We start from the raw sequence: 17,050 nt of genomic DNA on the forward strand, positions 1-17,050 counted from the left end.
TATAACAGAAGAAAGGATGCAGAGGTTCACTTACCTTAAAGTTGTGTGTCTTCTCATAGTTGAAGTGGTTGTCATTGTGTGTGAGGGCGGCCCTTCGAACCAGGGAGGAGATCTGTGGACAGGCAAAGAGTTTGAGAGGGGGCCAGAGAAAGGCGCCTTTGACTCCCACCTTCACCCCCAAGGCCACGGCCAGGAGCTCCTGGCGTTTTCTGCCTGGCTTAGGCTTCCGAACGACAGCACACTTCTTCTCATTCTCCAGCCACAGTTCCTCGGAGAACATAGTGACCAGACCCCAGATCTTTCTGGTTTCCTCTGCGGAGTCTGGGCAGTGCAGCGCCGTCAGATTTTTTGAACCGCGGCTAATGTTAGGCAGCAGATTCGAGGCAGCTGCGTTCTGTCTGCAGAGGCCTGGGGCATGTGACCTGGAAGGGCCGGTTTGAGTGATGGAGAGGGCTCTGCATCTGAATAAGGACAGGCCTGTTTTGTTCTGTGTTATTTCTTAAGGCCGACGTGTGCCTGGAACAATAGCACACATTCATGAGCGCAGCACCCCCCAGAAGCTGTATCTAGTTAGCCCCTGAGGAATCAATGGAGGAGGCAGGGGCTGGCAGCTTTATTCCTCCTGCCACAGCGCATTGCAAAGGAGAGACCTCAAATACTCGCTCGCATATTTCACACACACACACACACACACACACACACACCCCCAACCAACCAACTCTGATCTTCAAAGCCTGAGGCTGTATCCAATTATTCTGGGGCTCTGAACCCCATTCTGGGCTGAATTCCAGCAGATTAAACCTTTAAACCCTAATGACTGTTTAATCATATAGGGGATAAAGCCTACATTTCTTAAAAAAAAAAATATGCCCCAGCACTTGAAAGCTTAATTTTTATTCTCATGCTTACATTAAATTAGAACAGTCTGACCACTGAATGGGGCATACAAGAACTGTATATAGCGTTTCAGCTCTGGGATCTATAGTTACAAGTTTAAAATAATAGAGAGGATTTCTTGCCCCAGGATACCCCCATCGTCCCCCCAACCCACCACAAACAACCCCTCCCATACAAAGAAGACAGTATTCCTTAACTAAAACATAATTTTTTTTTTCTTTCAAATAAAACATCTTCAATGTTAACTCTGTTAGCATCCAAGCTAATGCCCTCCTGGCTCTTAAAAGCATCATCTGTTTGATGGTCTCTCTCGGGACCCTGGTTTTTTGGTTCCAGGTCTCTGCATTAATAGAAGTGAGGCAATCATTATCTCTTAATGAGTACTCCTAATCTGTTGGCAAAGTTTAATGCAGCTAATGCCAGACAATAAAATCAATGCTTTTGGAACTGGAAAGCAAGAACGTGGATGGCTGGACCATGATGCAGATGGGAGTGTCCATGAATTTCATCTCCTCCTCTATGTGGCCCCACATCCCAGCCCTTCCAAGCAGCCATGGGGAGAGTAACAAAACATCAATCTTTTCCTTGTGTAATTCTTTATTCCTGGCAATTAAATTGCAACTTGGTTCAGATGTCCTGCCTCTCATTTCACCTCCTTTTAACTTCTGATAATAATAACAATCAATTTTTATATTGGGCTTTTGAACACATTAACTTGTTAAGCCATTCAAGATTCAGAATGTGTTAAGTGCACTGACTCATTTAATCTGCAGCTCATAATTTGCAGCTCTGTATGCAAAATAAGATTTCTGTTCTCATTTTGTGGATGAGGAGATTAAGAGATATTTCAGGGACATGCAACTAGTTTAGGCAGCAGAGCCAGGACGAGAACTCAAAACACCTGCACCCAGCACGTGTTCTGAAGCCCATACCCTAGCACCTAGGTAGGCAGTGCAGCGCTGCATCGTCCACTGAGTCTTGCCAAATGCTTTATCTGAAATATTGGTCAAGTCTGCACCCTCCTTACCATTCTTGTCCCATAGTAATGCAGAGCCTAGATCTCTCTCCAGTCTACACAGCTACCCAACAGTCTTCTTAGTCCACTCCACCTTTGCTCAGAAATGTCAGTGAATCCCCCCGGCTTGACTGCATCCTTATCTTGTGGGTTTTACATGAGCTCATCTCAACCTATCCATCTTATCTATTTCCCTATACTCTCCACCACAAATCCTACAAAACTTCTCTGACATACTCAACTTTCTACCTTGGTAGCTTGCTCTGTCTTTTAGCATTTTCTAGCACCATTTCTATGTTTACATATCCACCAACCTTCACATTTCTAACTCAAATACTTCCCTCTCCAAAAAGATTTCTCCAAACTCCCCATTGGAGGCAAACACTGCTTTGGAATCCGTAGTGTTTTTCTCACATTTTTCTTATTGCACTTAATCACTTTCTATCTTAGAGTGACTTATAACAGGTCTTATAGTCTGCCATATTGAGAATCTGCTGTGATACGTTTTATGTCTGGTTCACATTTTTTTCCTCCTACACGAGTGTCTAATAAGATTCCTTTAGTAGGCGTTAAATAAGCTGTCAGAAAGCACCTATACATGTAGGAAACCAGAATAGAGGAAGGTGTGCAAAAGTGGCTGCATGGAGGGGCTCATGCCCCATCCATCACCAAGCTTTAGCTTCCAAGGGTGTAAACCCCCAGGGGTCTGCCCTCCTGCTGGTCTCCACCAGATTCCTTAGTCCTCCTTCCTGTTGCCCAATCTTAGAGGACATCTGCCACACACAGGGGTTGAGTGAAGGTCTGGCATGCCTTTAACAGTCTTCTAGTCCTTAGCCTAAAGGCAAAAAGCCAGAGAGGAAGAATAAGGGTCCCTTCTCTAAACTTCCCAGCTAGCAAATCAAGACAGAGCTTTTGACAGCAAGTCATTCTGTGTGAGCACATATTCTGTGATTGAATTATATTAATTATATGGAGACATGGCTTTAGAATCTGAATAAAATAACTCTTTAAATGGAAAGTGGGCAAAAGGGGTCTCCTCTACCTTTGGGTGTGTGAATGGTTGAATACAAGCTTTAACATTTTTCTCATGTCTGTGCTTTTACTTTTAACAAGTACTTTTTATTTCTATTTGTGACAGGGATTTCTTTTTCAGATATTTGTTCAATAGAATTTACCCAAACACAAGACACATTCAGGCATGTAAGCAGACACTGTTCACGTAAGATGCATCTCTATAGGGAACTGCTAAGGTTGGCATTTGAGCAAACATTATTCTGAGAAGTGTGGATGACCCCAGGTCACCCTCATATTAGAGGAAAAATGCTTACAAAAGTCACTTGGTAAAAACTTCTCTCTTAAACAACCCCACTACACAGAATTCTTATCCAAGCTCCTCCAGGACCATGGTTGGGTCTCTTCTATATCCCTGCAAAGTCTAACACATGTTCTCTAATACACAGAGACAGGCTGGCCGTCTTTTTCTGACAAAAATTTCTATCTGACCTGTTTTCATTTATATGTTCATAAGAGAAAGTGCATGTCCCTACAATCTCTGTTTAAATCAGGGATTGTCCGGACTTCCCTGGTGGTCAAGACGCCGCACTTGTGATGCAGGGGGTGCAGGTTCAATCCCTGGTTGGGGTACTAAGACCACCCCCCTCCCACCAGAATGCTATTAAATCAGGGATTGTCAACCTTGGAACCACTGACATTTGGGGTTGGATAATTCTTTGTTGTGGGGGCTGTCCTGTGCCTTTACAACGTTTAGCAGCATCCCTGGCACTACCCACCAGTCACACCTCCCGAGGGTGATGTCACAAATCTCTCCAGACTGCCACATTCCTCCTCTGAGGAGAAATTGCCCCCAGTTGAGAATACAGGGGTTAGATTAATAAACATTTATAGCATACTTTCTCTGTGTCAGGTATTTAATATGCTAAGCACTTTGCATGCGTGCATGCTCAGTTGCTCAGTCATGTCCGACTCTTTGTAATCTCATGGACTGTAGCCTGCCATGCTCCTCTGTCCATGGGATTCTCCAAGAATACTGGAGTGGATTGCATTTTGTTTCTCCAGGGGATCTTCCCGACCCAGGGGTTGAAGCCACATCTCTGGCATTGGCAGGCGGATTCTTTACCACCGAGCCACCTGGGCCCTTCTAAGCAGTTTGTATAAATTGGCTTAAGTTTTATAACCCTCTGAGGTAGGTACTGTTATAATTACCTCCACTTTACAGATGAGAAAATGGGAACTGAGCATTTAAGTGATTTGCTCAAGGTCACACAGCTGGTAAGTGGTAAAGCTGAGATTAGAACCCAGGCACAATGCCTAGGTCTATGCTTTTTTTTGTTTGTTTTTTGTTCTGCAAATCAGTTTTTTATTGTGATAAAATCAGCATAACAGCAAATCTACCATTTTAACAATTTAAAAGCATAATTCAGCAATTCAGTGGCATTACATACATTTACAATGTCCTGCAAGCATTACCACTATCTAGTTCCAGAACATTTCCATCATTCAAAATGAAACCTTTTACCCAATTAAGCAGTCACTCACCATTCCCTTGTCCCTCCAGCCTCTGGCAACCACTAATCTGCTTTCTCTATGGATCTGCCTGTTTTGAATACTTTATATAAGTGAAATATGCAATCTGTGGCCTTTTGTGTCTGACTTCTTACTTTTTATTGCTGAATAGTAATCCATTGTATGGATTAATATATATGGTCCACATATTATTTATCCATTCTCCAGGGGATGTACATGTGGGTTGTTTTCACCTTTTGACTACTGTGACTACTGCTGCTAAGAATATTCTTGAACAGGTTTTTTGTTTGAACACCTGTGCCAGTTCTTTTGGGTGTAACACTAAATCTATGCTTTTAACCACCCTCTAAACTGCCTCTCATCCAAATATTGCTCACATTTTGAAATATTCAGAGGCTAAAATGCCAGAATTACTCTCTTCCCCATGGTTAACCTGTTAACAACTCCCAGGACTGGTGTGGCCTGATCTGGTTTCACTGAGGAGACTTTTGTTTTCACTGGGGCCTCTGCCGAAGCAGACACAACTTAAGATACTTCTGTTAGTAGGTGGGGCTATAAATAAACGGTGAAATGAGTTCACCACTTCCCTTTTCCTTTTTTATAAATAAGGGCTGGGATTCTATTTTCTGTGTATGGCCTCTCACTGCTCTTTGTCTCCGTGATGAGGATCTTGCACCTGAGGAGGAGTCAGGTAGCCAGAAGGCAGTGGAAGCCTGTCAGACGGAGACAAGGAAGAAGAATGGGGCCCTGGGCAGGGAGATAAGGGGGACGAAGCCCACTGGGGTGCATGTGCATATAACATGCTCAGGGATGGTGGCAAAAAGAGGAAGCCTTTCCCTCTGCTCTGACTTTAGTAATTAAGCATCTTAAAAACATAGGGATCCCAGAAGCTCATTTAATCAAGGTCCCTTCTCCACCTGGCTTCAGGCAGACCCGCATCTTGGTCTATGGGGACCACAACATTCTGCCTTTTCAGTACCAATTTCTAGAAAAGTTGATTTACGTCAATCTGTAGTTCTTCCATAGGCGCTGAGTAAATTTCTATGGTACATTTTAAGGAGGGCTTTTTGAAAATGTCATCATCAGTCCCAAGACAGTCTCTCCCCACCTATTTCAATCCCAGTCCTACTCCTCCTGGGGCCCCACTCACTCCCATCTCAGGTCTGAGTCCCCCTAAGGGGCTGAAAGCCTGAGCTATACCCCTGTTACAAACACTACCCTGTAGATACAGGCATCTGCTGCCTCATGGCAGTATACAAAATGAAAATCAGTATTACTGATGCTGGTGAGGGTATCGTGAGGACAGCTCACTAACAGAATGCTTCTGTTTGCAATAAGTGGCCCATTGCTGGGGAAAAAACTGTCAGTGTATCAAATGCCTCCTGTACATTGATCCAATGATTCTATTTCTAGGATTCTCTTAAGGAGGTCTTCAAACAAAGAATTAATAGATAGATACATATCATAATAATAACAAGAAATGAGAAAAGGCTTAAACATTGAAGATGGGGTAAAGTTAAATATATTACGGTATAAACATGCAATAGAATATTAGGTAGATATTAACAAAGATGATTAAAATAACTTTTAGTGAAGAAGGGATATTCTCACCTAATATAATGTTAGATGAGAAGTAGGCTCATAAACCTAATATAGTATGACTTCAATCATGCAGAAAATACCAAAAAACACACCAAAATATCTTCAACATACCAAATATTGGCGATAAGGCAACAGTTCTCTCCAAGTACAGAAATTTTAATTGACATTTATTTTCATCTTTATTATTTTCTGTATATTTTGAGCTTCCTACAGTGATTGTGTTCTGGTTCCATTATATAAAAATACAAAATTTAAAAAGTATATTATAAACACCTCAAATTTATTAGTTTTAGTGTGCACAAAAGATACATTCTTAACATCATAGGTAACCTTTGAGCTTATCTAATCCCATCTGCTCTTTTTGCAGCTGGAGAGACTGAGGGTCAGGGAAGTTTAATGATTTTTACCCCCTCCCCCATCAGAGAGATATTCGACAACTAGATCTAGAACCAGATCCAAACTCCAGTTTCTCTTGCCTGCAACCTTTGACAGCAAGCACTTCTTACACTTACAGGATCTCAGGACCCCCAGAGGTCTGGGTCAAACACAGACTGCTGTGCCCCAGGCTTTCTGGCTCAGTCAGTGTGAGATCAGGCCGAAGAATCTGCATCCCTGACAGGCTTCCAGGTGACGCTGATATTGCTGGTCCAGGGACCACACTTTGAGGATCCCTGTTTCATGCTTTCCTCTGTACCTGTGGGTCTCAACCTTACCTGATCATTAGAATTACCCCGGGAACACAAATGAACAAGCCATGTTCAAGCTTCATTCAGACCAATGATATCCAAATTTCTGGGGATGGGCCTGGACCTTTAAAATCCGCGCCCCCCCCCCCCCCACCCCCCGGAATTCTAATGTACTCCTACCATTGGAAACCACTGCACTAATCTGAAGCACTTCACTTCAGGGGGATTATTAGAGAAGATGGAAGTATGAATGGATTACATGCTATTGAAAACCACCCCTGCCATAGGAATCAATACCTTTTCAAACACAGAATGTGAAAATGTTTCTATTCATGCCCACCCCACCCCCACCTCCCATCATGCCACTTAGAACTCCACAGACTCTCAAAGGCAAAAATCCATACCATGGCCTTTACAGGCCTGTGTGGTGCCACCCTTCAGCCTCTCCTCCCACCCTTTCTTCTGGCCACCTTAAGAATATGTAACCATGAATGAGCAGTATGATTTTTAAATTATTACCTATGACCATCCCCCTCCCCACCACCAAGACTTCTAGCTTTATGAGATCAGATACTGTGTGTGCTCGGGTCACAATGAAGACCCCCATGTCATACCTCAAACCTGGCACAAAGTAGGTTTTTGATAAATTTTGCTAAATGAATGCTCACAGCTATAAAATATCTTGAAGTCAAAGTACCACTGTAGAGGTTTATCATCATCAAAACCCAGTCATCCAGTCAATTTACTCATGTGAGTCTCTGACCTAACACCCAGGGGCCATGCCCTTTGGGTTTCCTTCTGATCAAGCGATCAGATTTCTGGTATCACAAGAAGGGGTACTAGAAAGAGGGCGACTCTGCCCCAGGGTCATGGCCTAAGGGTCACAACCAAGTTCAGGACTAGAATATTAAAAGTAACATTGTATATTTGTGGTCTACATTATATTATATGCTATCTCTGTAATCAAGCAGACCCCTAGGGCTGAGACAGACACCCTGCTATCCATGTCCTCTGCCTGCCTCTTGTTTGTAGAAAAACTCTAGTCTTCAGGGTGTCCCCTGAGCCACAAAATCCTGGCTGAAGAATTAATTATTGTAAAGATGTGAACATGTAAAAACAAAAATAGCAGTTGGGCCAGGAGCGCTGGCAACGATTTAAATGATAAATCAGCCATATGGCAGTCATAGAATCTTCAGTTCCTCCCAGAAGTACATCAGTAACAGTATCTAACATTCCTGAGTCATTTTGCAAATACTGAAGCCCCCGAATGAAAGCAGTTCACTCCATGATGCCATAAGCATGCAGTCCCCAGACTGGCTGGAGGGTAAGGACTGATCTTACTAACCTGTGTGACGCTGCCCTGTTACCTCACCGTCAGCCAATCAGAGGACTGTGCATCAGCTGATCACATGCCCTGTGACTCCCCTCCCTCCCCTTGCCTTTAAAAATGCCTCCCTGGAACCTATTGGCGAGTTTGAGCCTTTAGTTTGAGTTTGAGAATTAGCTGCCCGGGACTCTGTCTGGCACCTTACAATAAATGCTGCACTTTCCTGGGGTTAATAGATGGGCTTTACTGCTTGAGGGTGAATGGAAGTTTGGTTCAGTAACATTTCTATTACATGAGGAAGGCAGAGCAGGCATTGTTATTCTCATTTTACAGATGCAAAAACCAAGGTCCTAATGGAAGTGGGGAATATGATCAGGTCTCCTGACTTTCTTCTCATGGAAGTCCCTGACCCTTCCATTGCAGCCCAGTAGTGGAAACTGCTCACGACTGACTTGGGGCTCCTTTCCTCCTCTCTGTTCCTAGAGGGTTTATTACCAGCTTTTAAAATCGGGCCCTCCCCTGAGTTGTTCTATCCAGTATACCTCCAGTGACTAGCATGAGGCCAACACTAGTTCTCATGAAAGTTTTGTTTCACAAAATAAACCCATTTTTTTTGCAGTCTTTCTATTTTTCTTGCCTTCCATCCAAATGACTTCTAATTTTAAAAAGTTGCTCTTATTTTTTTGCTTTGGCCATCAGTGTACTTCCCACGCACATGTCTGAGGTTCCGGGGTTGAGTAATGAGTCTGGACTACACGTTATTTCCCTAAAGTTACAAAATATTAAAGTCAGCCTAGATGCAAAGACACCCAGCAAAATGCTGCAGTCATTTATTCAGCCCAGAAGGTTGGTAAGAAATCTGGTTTTTCCTTTGTTTTCACTCTCTCTGGGTCACATACATATTTTTAATAGCTGGATACTGGTTTATTAAATGTATGCTTACTACTTATTATTTCAGTATTTAAAATACACACCTGTGTGTGTGTGTGTGTGTGTGTGTGTGTGTGTGTGTGTGAGTGAGAGAGAGAGAGAGAGAGAGAGAGGGAGAGAGAATGCTTAAGAGAGGACAGATGATTAAGGGGCTGAGAGCTTTTCATTGTGGTCTTTCCTGTGGCATCCTACAGCTGGTTCTCCATTTCTTCTTCTTCTTCTTTTTTTTGGTTCTCCATTTCTGATTGCAAGTGAAAACACTACAAATACTGAGTTAAAAAGCCCAAATTGCTGAGTGATAAAACCAGATCAAACCAGTCAATCCTAAAGGAACTCAACCCTAAATCAGTCCTGAAAGGACTGATGCTGAGGCTGAAGCTTCAATTCTTTGGCCACCTGACTCGAAGAGTTGACTCACTAGAAAAGACCTGATGCTGGGAAAGATTGAGGGCAAGAGAAAGGGACGACAGAGGATGAGATGGTTGGGTGGCATCACTGACTCAACAGGCATGAGTTTCAGCAAACTCTGGGAGGTAATGAAGGACAGGGAAGCCTGGCGTGCTATGGTTTGTAGGGTCCCAAAGAGTCAGACATGACTTAGCAACTCAGCAACAACAACCCAAGGGGTAGTCTTGTTTTATCAACACTCCTAAGCCCAGCCTGCTAGATCCTATGAACTCTGAACATATCCCCATACTGCCCAATCTCTGTTGCTTTGCCTAAAAACTGCCTGTTAGTGTTTGCTACAGTCTTTGCTTGTTTTCAGTCCTGAAAGAGGAGAAAGACAACAAAACGATATGACTAAACTGCAAACTCATTCCCATGACAGCAAAAGAAACGAGAGAGACCAGGGTGGGACCCTGCCATCTTTCCAGCCAACATGCTCATTTTAAAGCGGAATAATCCTGGCTTTATTGGAATCTATCAAAGCATCAGGTATCAAGGGCTGACCTGGCTGACTCCTAAAACTCCTGGTGACCTCCAAACCAGCTGTGTCCTGGGCCTTTGATGGCACAACAAACCCAGCTGCTGCTCCAATTGTTCTCCAGGAACAGATGGCCACTCTTAATTCAAGAGACCCAAAAAGGCTAGAGGACTGGTTCTGCTGCCTGTCCTACAATTCATCTCCTTCATCCACAACAGTGTTCATCCCAAACTGAAGGACTGTGTGGTCTCCAAAATGGACCAAAACCACCTTGTTTGGAAGCACATAAATAATCTGATGCTTCTGGGGTTGACTGATTGTGCAATGTTAACACTGCTGTCCTTCCCACTTTGTTTCTCCACCTGTTTTATTGAGGTTGATGTCACCAATCTTGGCTCACCAATGCTGTTTCTCACAGTCTGCTTAGATGTAGACGCAAAAGATACTCCCTGTTAGAGAGAAAGACCTTTTAGGTTGTGTTAAACATTTCACACATTTCCATGTGTAGCTGTTGGTGTTTTGTTTTTGTGCACAGTTTTTGAAAGAGGAAAAAGAAAGAGTTTATGTCAGAGAGTAGTAACCCATTTTCTTATGCAAGAACTTTAAAAATGGGAGTCATAGTTCTCAAACGCTGAGTTTCAGAGAAGACAGCGGGGTTATTTTTGAGAGACTGGAGCATTTGTGGGATCGCATTGCTAAAACTGCCTTGCGACACTTTAGGTGACCTTTTATAAAACTCAGACCCAAAACAGGGAATGAAAGTTTTAAGGGAGAAGTGACTATTACAAAGTTTCCAGCTATTTTCCTTTGGGCCCTGTGTGACTTTTTTCTCTTATTCAGTATTTAATGTCCTTTTCTGTGTGGGTTCCTTTCTTTCCACCTTCCCGTCTCCAGCCAAGGAGGTAGGTATCTGAAATGACTGACAGGGATTTTATTACAAAAGTCAGAGATGCTCAGTTTCTGGCTATGGCACTCAATAGTAGAGTAGAACCCAAATGTATTTCTCTCTTTCCCCCTCCCTGGCACTGTTGCTCACTCAGTTGAGCCTGAGAAATCTCAGCCAGAGGCTGTCTGTTTGCAGAATTGCACTTTCTTGGCATACTGCTGTCTATAGGGTCGCACAGAGTCGGACATGCCTGAAGCAACTTGACAAGGCAGGGCATGGCCCTACTGTAGCCTGGCAATTTGCAGGGCGGAATGTGCCAGACAGAGCCTCAGGCTGCTTTTCTGCCAGATTCTCTGGTCAGCAGTTGGATGAGGGTGCATCTTTATTGAAAGGGAAAAACCAAATTAACCAGCTGTTTTCTGCATGCAAACTGTCCCATGTTGTAAATGACAGAGATACCTATTAAACATCTTTTCAAAATTTCACACACACACAAAATAAATCCCCTACTGTGCTTGTCACAGTGAGCAATCACCCACACAAGAGAGTCCTCAGGGCCATTCACAGCTGTGCAGCTGATCCTGCGCAATATAGTTCCTGGGGATATTTACCAACTCAGAAGTTCTGAAATATGGATGCTTGCACATTCCAGAAGTGAATCTAAAATGAGTTCTGGCCTCCCGTGTGAGAGGTGGATGGGGTTTTCAAATTCTGCAGCTGAACCTCCTATCTGTGTGTTGGGAAGACCAGCCTTATGCTAAGAATATAGCCCTGGAGCCCCTTCCCAGGTGGAATGTCAGGGTATGTGTGATGAGGCAGACACTTCTACCAGCCACTGGCCAGCTCTGGGAAGAGACTCTGTCATCCTAATGTGTACATGTGCATATTGCAGAGGGGCAGTTCAGTGTGAAATGACCACATCCAGTTTGATCTTAGCTGTGTTTTAACACAATAAAAGTATTCTGTGCTTCAAATATAGTTTTTTCCTTCCTTTCTTCCCCTTCCCTTCATTCCCTCCTTTTCTCCCTCATTCTGTTTTCTTCCTCCCTCCCTTTCCTTCCTTCAGCAAATATTTACTAAGTATCAATCATATATCAGGCACTGTTTTAGGTCAGTGAACAACTGACAAAAATCTCTGCACTCTTAGAGACCAGACAATAAACAAAACTCATAAATATATTATATATTATTCAAGAAAGTGATAAATGTCACAAAGAAACAAGGATACAGGATAGAGGGTGATGGGGAGGGAGGATGCCATTTAAAACAGGATGGCCAGGGGAGGCTTTGCTGAGAAGGCGGCACTTGGGCAGAGCCTGGCAGGAGGTGATGGGTGAGCCACGTTGATACCTGGAGGAGCCCTGCAGGTAGAGGGGACAGCAAATGTGAAGGCCCTGAGACAGGAGCAAGGTTGGGTTTAGGAAATAGCAAACATCAAGAGTGGCTAGAGCAGCATGCATGAGGAGAAGTGAGGGCCTGGCGGGAGAGAGGAAGGACTTCTGCTTTTACTCTGAGTGACGTGAGCAGCCACTGCAGGGCTCTGAACAGACGTGTGGTCTGATCGGAATTACTTTTATTTTATTTTATTTTTCATTTATTTTTATTAGTTGGAGGCTAATTACTTTACAATATTGTAGTGGGTTTTGTCATACATTGACATAAATCAGCCATGGATTTACTTTTCAAAAGCATTGCTCTGACTGTTGTGTGGAGGACTTAGGAGGGCAAGGGTGGAGGCAGGAAGGCCAGTTTGAGGCTGTTATGGAAATCCAGGTGAAGAGAGGACAGTGGTTCGGCTTGGGCTGGGAACAGGGGTGGTGGTGGGGTGGGGGCAGGTTTCTGGATATCATTTCAAGGTGGAGCCTTCAGGACCAGCTGGCAGCTTGGATTCAAGGTGAGAGAGAAGAAAGAGGAAGTGAGCGAGTAGGACCCTTGGCTGCAGGACTTGCACCTGGATAAACGTCTCCTTGAGCAAGAAAATACAAAGAAAATATAAGGGGCTAAAATAACTGCAAGCATGTGCAATGGGGGCAAATTAGGGACAACAAGATACAAAAAAGGCCAAAAGCCCAACTGCTTCTTCTGAAGAGCCAGGAGCAATAGCAGAGCACTGTGCATGCCACCCGCATACAGCACCACCAAAGGCATAGGTAAACCACCTAAGCCACCCCTCTGGACACACCCCGACCCTCATCCCATATAAGGAACCAGCTTGCCCCCTTGCCCTCAGGGAGCAGCCCAGCAGGGAATCTGTTGCTGGTTCTCACTCCCCTCCGCCACGGCAGGGGCCCCAGTAAAGCCTGGCCTGAATTTCCTGTCTGGCCTCTGACCAGTTTCTGTTGATGAAGGAGGCCAAGAACCCTGGTCAGTAACAGAAGGGCTCCAGGACAATGGCACAGCTCAGGCCTTGAGCAACTAGAGATGAAGCTTCCATTACGGGACGAAGACTATGAAAGAGGTAGAGTGCAGGGGAAGGGCAGAACTCGGTGTGGGATGTAGGAAGTCTGAGTAGGCAGCGGACATACAGACCTGGGTTCCAGGGAGATGTGGGTGCTGGAGACACCCTGAGAGTTGTGATCAGATGGACTTACAGCAAGATTGCAAGTGGAGACAGAGGACAGCAGGAGCCCCAGGACTGAGCCCTGGGCGACCCCAACAATTACAAGGTCAGGAAATTGAGACAGAACTAGGCAAAGAGAAAGAGGAGGCACATTTGATATCCTGAAAGCCCAGGAAAAGATGAACAATTGGGGCCACTGCCCCTGACAGGTCAGGTGTGATGGGGACCGAGAAAGGACCAAGGATTCAGCAGCTTTTAGGCAAGCGAGTGATCCCCTTGACAACAGCTGTTTCTGGGGAGTGGTGGGGGAGACCTGACTGCAGACACTTTAGACAGAAAAGGAAGAGGCGAGTATTGGGAGCAGAGATTGTTGTTGAGCCAGGACTGGAGAACTGGGGAGCAAGGGGGAGCTGACCAAAGGGGCCGGGAGAGGCGGGGTCCAGAGGGAATGCTTTTTCTTTTAAGAAGGGAAGAAAGCCATTGAGATTCCCTTTTCCATCACAAAACCACAGCCTGTGCAATGCAGATTCTGACTCCAATTTGGGGATTTGACTGTGAGTCAGAAAACCCACGTGCCACCTCCCTTGGTGCCAGCGGGGATTCAAAACCACAGGAGCCTCCGTGGGTGGGGCTACCTCCTCCAGCCCCACCCCAAGCACCATAAACCCCTAAGCCAGCTGTCCTTCCCAGCTCTCTCAGGCCATCTCAGACCTGCTGTCCCCAGAAAGCCTTACTTTGTGTGAGTAAAAAACTTCATATCCTCTTGGATGGTCATGTGGTACCACTGCTTTCTACATCAAGCCAAATTTTGGGTGGGGGAGTGTCCGTCCACCTCTGTGAAGTGAATGTAACAGCTGTTGAGAACTGAGAAGCACCTTTGATGTGACCCATGACCCTGACCTTCCACCTGCCTCTTCCCACTCCTCCATATCTGTTCAGGGCCCAGAACCCAGGACCATTCCTTGAACTCATAATGTTCTTTTGTGAAGCCATGCCTCTATGCACATGCTCACGGCTGCTTAAAACTTAACAGATGCATTAAATTCACATCAGCAACCAAATAGGAAAAAATAACCCTAACAATTATTGGACACACGTTGCACCAGGCACATTATGTTGTCTCATTTAATCTGCATGACAGCCGTGTGACACTATTACCTTCATTTTATAGATGAGGAAACTGAAGCTAAGAGGGCTTTCACCGCTCAAGCTTGCAGAACTAACATATGGGATTTAAACACAGGATCAGTTCCTTCTATAGGCCACACTGTTGTTGTTGTTCAGTTGCTAACGCGTGTCCAACTCTTCATGACCCCATAGTCTGCAGCATGCCAGGCTTCCCTGTCCCTCACTATCTCCTCGAGTTTGCTCAAACTCATGTGCATCGAGTCGGTGATGCCATCCAACCATCTCATCCTCTGTCGTCCCCTTCTCCTCCTGCCTTCAATCTTTCCCAACATCAGGGTCTTTTCCAATGAGTCAGCTCTTTGCATCAGGTAGCCAAAGTATTGGAGCTTCAGCTTCAGCATCAATCCTTCCAATGCATATTCAGGATTGATTTCATTGAGGATTGACTGGATTGATCTTCTTGCAGCCCAAGTGACTCTCAAGAGTCTTCTCTTAAATATGCTTTAAGATTCTGCAATTCAATTTCTAAGAATCTATCTTAAGAAAATGATCCTAAATACAAAAGACATTCAAGACAGCATTATTTCTAATATTAAATTGGAATGTATTGTGTATGTCCTAACCTTAGGAAATAACTAAGTATGAGGCTCATGTAACAATCAAAAATGATATTTGTAAGGAGTGCACAGCAACATGATTGTAAGATACTACATGAATAAAGCAGCACACAAAATTACAAATGTACAGTGCTTACAAATATATTTTAAAATTCCAATGCATAGGAAATCACTGTAAGGAAACAGCCCCATGACTATATTTTCTGTATCTTTCAGAATTTCTTGAATTAATTACCTTTATTATTGGAATTAAAAAAAAAAAAAGGAAACGCTTTCCACAGAGAATCAAAAACCTTTTCTTCCCTCAGTCTGCATCAATTTTGTTTTGTACTAGGAGGCCTTTACCTTAAAGGGAAAATTAGGTAAGTTTTAAATATAACTAGAAATCAAATCTAAAATATTAGAGTTTTCTGTGGTCTGGACCTCACATCTATAATATATTTAAAGAAACTCAGGGAGAAGGAAATGGCAACCCACTCCAGTATTCTTGCCTGGGAAATCCCATGGACAGAGGAGCCTGGTGGGCTACAGTCCGTGGGGTCTCAAAGAGTTGGACATGACTGAGCATGCACACATATATGCATATATGATGTATGGATCCAACTTAAAGCTTTCTAGATGGCTGCCTAGTCATTGCCATACAGTTTATTAAATCATGTGTCTTCTCTAAACTCCCTCTTTTATAATATTCCAATTCCAATATGTATTTGGATACATTTGAAAGAAATTAAAGTTTTTATTGATATTTAAAAAAAAAATAAAGAAACTCAGACGTGCAAAACAAGTGGTTAAGTAACGTTATTAGAAAAGAAAACTCTTATTCTATCAGGCATTAAGAAAGGATGTGCCTTCTGTGGGGCCTAATACCTTCCATTTTATGGCATCTCCTTTTGGAAAATTTATTTGTTTTTAATTGGAGGATGACGGCTTTACAATATTGTGTTGGTTTCTGCCATACATCAACATGAATAGCTGTAGGAATACACATTTCCCCACCCTCTGGGCCTCCCTCCCACCTCCCAGCCCATCCCACCCCTCTAGGTTATCACAGAGCACCAGGTTTGAGCTCCCTGTGTCATAGAGCAGGCATCTCCTGATATAAATTAAAATCTTTCCAAAATGCAAGACAGAATACTATTTCTGTAAAAACATGATTTAGGTTAAACCTCTGAAGAGCCAAGAGAAATCTCTCTTGAGCCAAAAGAAATAAATTTTTCAAATAAATATAGTTTATATCATAAATATTATTGTTTGTAAAAGTCAGGAGTTAAAAGAAGAAGGAATAGATGTCAAGTTTGTATGACACAGATTTTTCTCTAAATAAACTTACTCCAACCCAGAAAATTACATCCTCACATGTATAATATACCTATGAGACTTTAGTTTTTATAATATTTCAGTAATGATTTGGGAACAAGGAGCTTCTATTTTAAATAATTAAAATGTTTTCTAGTTTAATTTTTTTCACTTCAGCCTTATAAAAATGAAACATGGTTCTGTCTTTAATTTCTATCAACAACAAAGGTTTCTAGTCATCTCCTAAAACGTTGTGTAAGAAACTAACACAGTAGCTGGCCTTGTGCTATTTCAGTTGAAAATGTTTTGTGCTCACAAACCCCTTGGTCATAGAAATGGCAGTCAAACTCTAGAAATGGAGAAGGTTTTTTGCTTGCCAAGAAGTCCTTATTCAGCATCAGTCTCTGGAGCTAAGTTGTTTGTGTTCAAATCCTGCTTCAACACTTCCCGGCTGGGAAACCTCATGCCAAGTTACGGAACCACTCTGTGCCTCTTTCCCTCAAATGTGAAGTGTGGATAATATGGTAGCTCTTCATAGATGATTAAATGTACAATTTAAGTTGTGAGTTGTAAATTGCTCAGATCCATGCCTGGCATCATTTTATATGCATATATGCATATATAATTTAATGACAAA

General features: G+C 43.3%; 1 protein-coding gene across 1 annotated transcript in view; it reads right to left on the reverse strand.

Moving 5' to 3' along the window:
- Positions 1-17,050, reverse strand: part of CHN2 (chimerin 2) — a 325,755-nt gene that overhangs the window by 40,921 nt on the left and 267,784 nt on the right. The window contains exon 7 of the mRNA XM_061165454.1: positions 35-112. Within this exon, the coding sequence (XP_061021437.1) occupies positions 35-112 (78 nt within the window). The remainder of the gene's footprint in view (positions 1-34; positions 113-17,050) is intronic.

This window comes from Dama dama, chromosome 18 (genome assembly GCF_033118175.1).
Source record: "Dama dama isolate Ldn47 chromosome 18, ASM3311817v1, whole genome shotgun sequence".
NCBI classification, from domain to species: Eukaryota; Metazoa; Chordata; class Mammalia; order Artiodactyla; family Cervidae; genus Dama; species Dama dama.